Consider the following 8705-nt stretch of genomic DNA (forward strand, 5'->3'; position numbering starts at 1 on the left):
AGGAGAGCCCAGCCCTCCCGCACACACCGGAGGGTCGCTTGCCTGCAGCGTGGGGTGGAGGCAGCCCCCCAACCTAAAGACCCCCGGGCAAGGCCACTGCCGCCCCCGGGACCGGCCGTCCCACATCTCTGCTGAGCTCCCCCCGATGTGCTTGTCGACGCAAACACCAACATGCACCGGGGCCCTGCGCTGCAGCCAAGACACAGCCCCGACTCTCAGCAAAACGTCCGCAGATGAGACGCAGATGATGGAGAGAACAATGCAGTCAGCACGCAGACACGGATGGACACAAACATGAAACCTCTTATTCAACAACAACACAAGCACAGAAAGCACATCTACCCTCACCCCCCCACCCAACAGCCGGCAGAAGCGAGCCGTGACCAGGGAGGGAAGGGAGGTTCAGCCAGTCCAATATTTCTGTGTTTTAGGAAAGCAAGCCTGACAGCTGTGGAATAATCCTTGCAATTATGGTCTTCATGAGCACGAGGCAGTGGTGGTTCCTGGGTTGGCTCATTTCTCTTTCTGCTCCACACTGAGAAGCTGCTCTAGTAAAATGTGACAGGTGGTTGTGGTAATTGCGGAGTAAAATAAAGGAGTGAACATCCCAACCGGCACAAATCTACAGCAATGTGTGTAACTGTTGCAGGACAGAGACTGAAGCAGCAGCAGAAAAAGCTTAGAGGAGAGTTTCTTCCCCGTCCTGGGGCTGTACTGAGGGCACGACAACTGCATCTGGGCTTCTAACATCCTACAAAACAAGGAGAAAAACATCAGCTTTACAAAAAACGTGCTAAGCTTTGAGCTACTGATACACCACTGTCACAGATTTCCTACGAGCAGCTGCCAGAGCAAGCAGAGGAGCCGGTGCTGCCCTTGACCTGGGGCTGCACTGCTGGGTGGCAGGAGCTGCTCCGCAAGGGGCAAGGGGCTGAGGGGCCGCCAGCGTAGCACCAGAGCAAAGGGATTTGCAAGGAGATTTCAGGAACAGGGAAGAGGGCAGAAGCTGCCACCCAAAAGGATTTACCATCCCCTACCCAGCAGATACTTAAGGGAAGTGTAAGAAATGGGACAAAGTGCTGCTCCCGCTGCTCCTGGCAGGGACAAGCCTGGGGACTCGACCGGGTGCGGGGCAGCGGCCGACCCACGCAGGACTCACCTCACGGGGCTGCTGCTGCTCTGACCCCTGCCAGCAGCTCCCAGGGCGTCTGGGCCGTCTCCAGCAGGACTGTCCTTCCTCTGCTCCCTGTCCTCAGCAGCTCTCCCTGCACTACTCCCCTCTCTCGTGTTGTCCCAGAGGTCTGGCTGTTCCCCCTCAGCTTTCACTCCACCTGCTCTGTCCCCTCCTGCATCATGGACCCCCATGGCCCCATCCCGGGGGCTGTCAGCTGTTGCTGGGTGCCCAGGCCCAGCTCCTCGGCTCCTGCAGACCCTCTCCCCATCGGCTCTGAGCTCAGGGATGTTTCTGCCATCGGCTGCTCTCCAAGGGACGTGGCTCCACACAGGTCTCTGGGCCGTGGGAACACAAGATGTGCTGTGCCCCACTCCCCATCCACCTCGCCCTGGTCCTCAGCCCCTTCCCTCACACCCTTCCTGGCTGACCTCTCACCCACAAGCTTCATCAGCTGCCCCTTCCCCGTCCCCCCCCAGACCCCCTAGACACCCCCTCCCTCAGCTGCCACCCCCGTCCCGCTCTATCTTCCCCCTCCTGATCCCATCACCCCTCTCTGTGCCCTGTCACCCCCCGTGCTAACCCCAGCAACCGTTCCTGCCCCAGGCCTCCTCTCCTCCCCACTCTCCAGTGATCCCTCCCTTCCAAGCTCCCTTGAACCCGCTGCTCCACCCATGGCCTCGCCTCCACCTCCTGCTCAATACTGCTCTTACCTGGCTCAATGCACACTCCATCTGCAATGCACACTCCATATGCCCCGGAACCCACATGATTTTCCTCACGGTCCTCCTCCATCTTTTCCTTGGGAGGCACTGGCTTTTTGTCCAGACCCATTGCAAGAATGCACCTATAAAATAACAAAGAGAATTGGAAAGTATCATGTTTTTCTTTGTGTGAACAATGGAAGGGCAGCAGGCAGTGAGCTGTTCAGCTCATTATCAATACTGAAACCGGGTACCCATCTGCCTCTGCGCTGCCACTCAGACCACACGGTTTCTGATAACCACTCCCTTGGAGAAGCCCCCTGAAGTTCTCAAGAGCTCCACTATCACAGATACAGTTCTTCCTTGAAGGAGAGTAACACTGTCCCCACTTAATGGTGACGGTTGAAGTATAAACAGACTAAAATCAAAATGATCATAAGTGTCCATTAATTTCAAGCTACACCAACAATGATCTGTGAAGATATAACCACTGAGAAGGGCAGGCAAGCGCCAAGGCAGACGTGTGCTGGATCCTGATCCTGCTGCAACACCCAGTACAGTGATAACTCTGGTTTTGTTTTTTAATTTGTCTGCTGGGTCTAAAAATGGCAGGGGAAGAGGCAGATTGAAACTGAATTCTTTTGTTTCTGTTCTGTTTTTCCTACCTTACAGAAACCCAAACAGTTGGAAAACAAAGCATTTTCAGTGACTTGTGAGACTGCTCCTCTTGTATAAAATGGAGTGGCAGCCTCTCTGTCTCACGGCTGGGAGGCTCATCTGAGAGACCAGGGCTCCTGCTCCTGATTTAATGTTACCTGCAGACACGAAGAGCCACCCTACACCACCCACGAGTGTCGGGACACTGCGCTCTACGTAGTGTGTCGATTCAAATCTGCAAGCAGAGGGTGACACTGAAACCGGAACTTTCACCCTAGCTAACCACAAGTCTCTCTGGAAAACCTTATTTTCTTCACAGACAAGGATGTCTTAAAATCTTTTCCTTCCCCAAAACTGCTTTTTTTTATGTGAGGCTTGATACAATTCCCCTCACGTTCCAGCTGTTTACAAACTACCCTGAAACATCCTACAGTCATTCAGTCTAGAAATCTTTTAGTTTTGCAGGCATAAAATGTAAACGTGACAATTTCTGCAGAGAGTCCTACTTTTTAATTATTTGTTCTTGGTATTTCTTTCAGGGACCTTTGAGATATTGAAGCATTTCTGCTGTACAGAAATGCTGGACCTAGGCCAGCAGAGAACTTGGTGCAAGGACCACAGCATCTGTGTAAAAATCACAGGGCATCACCTCTTTGTGAACCACAGCCGACATCCAATGGGGACAATCAGCTGGGATCGTTACTGAGAATCAGGGTGGGGATTTAATGGGTGGAGGTGGTGTCATACTCAAAGCAGTGAAAAAAATACAACTGCATTTGACCTGAAAGAGATGTGAAAAGAGTTGTCATTTATGGGGAAAACCTGGTTAATGGAAACAGTTTTTAGTCACCAGATAAGGTTGTCTGGACTGTCAACAAGACAGGAAACAGAGATATCACTGAGAGTAAGAGGGGAAGCGGGACAGAAAGTAGGGGCACCTCAGGAAGAAATGAAACAATTTCTGGAGATTATACTCATTAGAAAATTCATTTCAAATCCTTCCAGAAATCTCACAACAGCTGAGATTTGGGCATTTCCTAAACTCTGTAGCCACTATATCTATTCTGAATTCAGATGCTTTTCACTACTTCCAAGATACTAAGTAATACATTTACATAAATCATGTCCAATGGTGGATTGGAGTAGAAAAAATATGGCACAATAAAATAGATTTTTTTTTTTTTGGTCAGAATTTGGTCCGTATCTGAAAAATAAGAGCATAGCTCTGTGGAGATTCTCTTCTTCCAACTGCTTGCTGATCTTTCAAAATTACTTATGAAAAGAACAAAAAAGTTTTAAAATTAACCATGTGTGCAGAATTTTTTGTCTGGCGTGACTTAACAATCACACAAAAGGAAGACTTTATCAAAATTAAAGCTGCTTGGCAAACCCACAGCTCTTGCTCACATTGACTTTTGCCCAAACCCTAGAATCTTCTGCACAGATTTGTTTTCTGGAAGATGGCTAACATTCAGTACTGTCTTATTCTGCAGCAGGGGTATTACAGTGGAATCCCACCTTAGAGGCAGAGCTGTTTAAAAATAAATTACTCCATTCTCACAATCCCAAAGAAAATCCCCAAAACTACAGTTAAGTAAGCAGCGCTCTTCATACTTATTTCACCAGCACTTCCATGAGAAGTAGGCAAGGGGTGTATGTGTGGCACCCCCCGGCCACCGCTCCGCTCGGGGCTGAGGAAGAGCTGCAGGGTGCCAGAAAGATGACAAAAGAAGAAACAAGGGATAAACTCGAACAACTGGGCTGCGAGGGCCTTGCGAGCAAAGTACACTTGTCTCCATACCTGTAGCAAGGAGATGCTCCCTCCACACTGAGAAATCTGAAGCATTCATGTCTGCCTCCCACCGTGGAGGGCCTCTGGTGTCTGAACTCACAGCAGCAGCTCACCCTGTCCACTGGCAGCCCATTGACATAAAAGTTGAGGCTAAATGGGAAACCTCGGTGCCTCCTTGAGATGAACTGAAAGGTCTCTGCAGTCACAGAAAGGATTCAAAGAAAAAAGTTTATATTTGCTGCCAGCCTGTTGCAATCATCGTGTCTCACCTGCATCACCACCAAAGCACCCAGCCCTCCGAGGTCAGGTACTCTGGTTCTCGGCTACATTAACTAGTTGTTAATATGCCACCTCCTCCCCACACAACAGCCTCATCTCTCTCCAACCCCAGAGTGCCAAGCTGGACACCCCTGTGACAAGCCACTCAGTTTGGCCACTCACAGCTACAGCAGAACAGAGAGCAGAGCCTCCCATCTCCACAAAATTAACTCCACCCTTGCCTTACAAGAGTGGGCATCGTGCACAGGAGGTTTAGGATTCCTGGCACGTGCCTACCCGGTGCAGGGCAGCAGCATGTCAGAGCCCCTGCAGTGGGACACACCTCGCAGGGAGCAGTGGAGGCTCCAGATGAGCACAGCTCAGCACCAGCGGCCCTGGGCCTGCACAGACACGGCTGGGCTCAGGGAACACCGGGTACCTGAAAGATGCTGCTTCTGGAGCCGGTTCAGGCTGCTCTGCAAGGGCACTGCTTGGCATCCAGGACGTGAGGGCACCGAGGCGGCCACCCCGCTCCATGCCGGGGGGACGGGGTTGTACCCCCTCTACACTGGTCACTCCCTCACACGTGTGAGCGGGGCTGGGGACAAGAGGAGCAGGCACAGAGGACACAGCGGGGAGCCAGCCGCAGCAGCCCCATGAGCTGATCTGCAGGCACGCCGCCCTGCACCCACAGCCTCGGGGACGGGGGAGCGCAGGGAGCTCTGCACCATCTTCCCACACCCGCTGAAAACGCCAACACAGGGTTTCTGTGAGCTGGAATGAGGGGTGTCATCCACTCTTCCTCATAAGTGAAAATCTCCCAGCCATTGCCTCTTCCCAGATTCCCAGAACACAATTCACCTTTTACTGGTGCTATGGAATTGCACTCACGTCAAAGAGACGGGAATTGGGCTCCCATTATGTACTTTTCCTTCTGGAGTATTACATGCAACTGTGTTGTAGCATGCAACAACATGCACTGATGTGTTGTAGCAAGTCAGAAACAGATAACCCCTATTTAAGGACAGTTTGCCGCTCCTACTACTACTTTATTAACCACACATCTCTAGACAAAAGTAACCTAAGCTACAGTATTTTGTTAAATTAGTTCTCTAAATTCCTTCTACCATAATTTGCAGAAGTAATTCTAACCTCACTTTCAATCATGAATGAAACAGTAGATCCAGATTTAGTGAGGAGGCAGCTGGTATAAAAATCCCTGGATGCATATATCTTGACTGAGCTCAGCTGAAGTCATTTTGATACCACACCAACATTTTAGCCAAAAAAAAAAAAAAAAGATGTTGCCAGAATTGATATGAACTCTTTGACTCTTCATCCTCACCTCCTTCCAATAGGCTGCCTTTGTAGACACAAAGGTTTTCCCCTCTACAGTGCTGCTGGTAGACTCTGATGTCACTCCTCACACCAGCATCCTTGCCAAATAAATGCAGATTTCTTCCTACAAAGGCCATGGTGACACATGCGCCGCTGCGTACCGGGGACCTGAAGACTACTCCAGAGTTCTGCAGCAGGAAATACACAAAAAATCCATTCAGCTTCCACCTCTAACAAAAGGTGAACACAAAGAGCATGTACGTGTGGTGTACACTTGAGGCTTCCAGTCTTTTAAGACAGGCCTTGAGCTGCTTAAATTGGAAAGTGCTTTGTAACATGCAGAAGGGGAGGAAAATATTTCAAACTGAAAATCCACTGCATCGAATTGCCCAAAATTGCAGGGACCATGACCCGTATTGTCCCTCCCAATCCGGGGTTCCTACAATTCCCTTTACAGGAGTCAAAACTGGCTGGAGATATAGTGTAACTGATGAAGTTTTCATACGCTCAAGGCATTTCACATACCCGTCTGAAGTTCTGGTGCCAGATGTGGTCAGAGGCAGGATCAGATTGACTAAACCAGAAGGCTTTAAGTAAGAGTTCCCATGGGTTTTCTCTTCAAGCACCCTTTTTCCCCCCAGCTGATGAGAAACACCAAATGTTTTAGTATATAGAGAGATGGGTGGCAGTTACATATTTTAATAGCTATTAATTTTATTTCTTTCAAAAATTCAGTGAATCTTTATGCAAACTAGGTATACACACCTTTCAGCATTAGGCAAATACACCAACAAGGAAGATTATATACCTGTACATAAACAGAGAAGTAGACAGAGCTAACTTACCTTCCTTGGAGGTTGCTCTGCGTCCCTGGGTACAGTGATGGGACACAGTTGTCTCCCTCTGGTTACCCCACTTCTCACTGTGTTTCCACCTTTTTGCTGGGGTGGAGGTGGCCCTGGTATCAGACCGGTGTTAATGATGGGAGATATATGGGTCACGCATTTCACCGCATTTGGACCTTTGACTTCACTCCTCTCCTCCTGTGAAAACATTTTAACCAGGTTAAATAGGTTATGCAAAACCAGGGACCAAGTAACCATGGTTTGATGGCTCTTTACACCTAGTAAAAGGTGTACTTCTAGAACAATTCCGGAACTCGGTGCTTGCAATTTTGTTCATGAAAAGATTTCTGTGCTAAAACCCTTTCTTTTAATTCGCAAAGCAACAGGCAGATTGCTTGGAAGCGTCACCCCCATAGGTGAGAGCCGTGTGCTACTTGTAACCATGCCGAGTTCTGATCCCCAGCAGACAGAACCCCACGGCACTGCTGCACTCCCTCCGCTGGCAAGCAAGTTCCAAAGCAGCCAGAGTCTCCCAACAGTAACATCATTTGGCATCAATTATACAAGATGTGGTTCAAAATGTTTCTCCCCCGTTTGTAGTGGTCTAGTCCTCCTTCAGGATGAAATGCAAACAGAGGCCCAGGGCCCTGAAAAGCAAAAGACAGCTCTAGAGAATAAATTCTGCAAACATCGCATGCTCTGGGTCTGAGCTCTGCGTCACGTCTGCATAACCTGTGACTGATCTGGCTGCTTTGTTGGCAGGGAGCATTAAGTAGAAAGTGCCAGCAAATTCTTGGAGAAGGGATCGTGACCATCACAATACAGAGCAAATGCAGGAGGGAGCTATTCGTCCAGTGTCTGCCAGGCAGTGCTCACAGCCCCATTCCAAAATCCTCCAGTCCCATGGAACTCCTAACACAAAACCAATTACACCATGTTTTTCTAGAACAGAAGACAAGTCCAAACTTCACCTGAAAGTAACTGTGTATGTATCAAGAACATGACTGGCTACTCCTAAAAGCTCTCATTCTCTGAACCTGCTAGTGTGACTTAGCAGGAGGAATGGTAAAAAAAATAAAGGAGTTTTTTTGCTACTTTGCACCTGTAGATGAAAATGAAAACTTCTAAGACTGTGTGAAAATATTCCTGAGTTCTTGGTGTTAACCAGGTGGCTGCCTCCCTCTCTACATAACAGAGAGTCTATGTGGAGGGAGAAAATTATGCATGCAGAGATTTTATACTATAAAAGATAAGTCACCACATTTTTCCTCACTGTGATCAAGAACTGGGCATTAGACCAGTAAGTCAATGTCCTGAAAATTAAGGGGAGGTTAAAAGGGAGAGTTTCAATAAAAGCTGATCACCGTTTGGAAGGCATGTTGCCTGCAGTATACAGTTCTGGGAACTACAGTACTAAAGCAGTATTATAAAGCTGTCCCTAAAATTACATTATTCTCAGAGTGAAATATGGTCTCACCCTGCCGGCAGGCTGTTGACTGAGTTCAGGTGCTGGACACTTCTGTTTAGATGTTGAAGTAGTTACAGCCTCTGCTGCAGCACTGATGGGAAGTGGTAGGAAATGGAGTGAGTGCTGCAGATCCCCTGGAGCTGTACGTGGTCACCTGGAAGTCTAGAAAAGGAAAAAGAAAACAGCTACAAAATCTCAGTGTATAGTTTCCAGTACAGAGCAGCACCATAAGGGAAAAAAAAAAAAAGCACTGATCGAGATATTTGGAAGTGATGAGTGATTCTCAGGTACCTTCAGGAACTTAAATTTTCTAGTCTGCCTGAGAAGAGCCAGGCCCCTTTAGGCATCTCTCATTGAGCATCCAAATACTGGAGCATCCAGAATAACTCTTGACCATAAATACAGGTTTTGCTACTGTCTCCTCACAGTGCAGCCTTGAAGCAAACACGTGAGCTCACAGACACTCCCAGGA

At 48.6% G+C, this 8705-nt stretch overlaps 1 protein-coding gene across 1 annotated transcript; it reads right to left on the minus strand.

The window, feature by feature from the left end:
- Positions 1-285: 285 nt before the first annotated feature.
- Positions 286-8705, minus strand: LOC141935342 (glutamate-rich protein 3-like). Its single transcript, XM_074851465.1, has 7 exons — positions 8243-8705; positions 6766-6963; positions 6446-6561; positions 5928-6108; positions 4334-4520; positions 1885-2018; positions 286-751 (listed from the first exon to the last, which is right to left on the minus strand). Exons 4-7 carry the CDS (start codon positions 6055-6057, stop codon positions 744-746), a joined length of 459 nt encoding a protein of 152 aa, XP_074707566.1. The 5' UTR covers positions 6058-6108; positions 6446-6561; positions 6766-6963; positions 8243-8705; the 3' UTR covers positions 286-743.

The sequence above is a fragment of the Strix uralensis genome, chromosome 27, assembly GCF_047716275.1.
Source record: "Strix uralensis isolate ZFMK-TIS-50842 chromosome 27, bStrUra1, whole genome shotgun sequence".
In the NCBI taxonomy this organism is placed as follows: Eukaryota; Metazoa; Chordata; class Aves; order Strigiformes; family Strigidae; genus Strix; species Strix uralensis.

What these genes read in the sequence shown, in the direction of transcription:
- LOC141935342 (XM_074851465.1), bottom strand. Translation starts at nt 6,057, where the DNA reads ATGGCCTTTGTAGGAAGAAATCTGCATTTATTTGGCAAGGATGCTGGT. An exon ending in AGGCAGCCTATTGGAAGGAG is followed by an intron (nt 4,521 to 5,927) that starts GTGAGGATGAAG and finishes CTGTGACTGCAG; the next exon opens with AGACCTTTCAGTTCATCTCA. An exon ending in GGAGCATCTCCTTGCTACAG is followed by an intron (nt 2,019 to 4,333) that starts GTATGGAGACAA and finishes GTTATTTTATAG; the next exon opens with GTGCATTCTTGCAATGGGTC.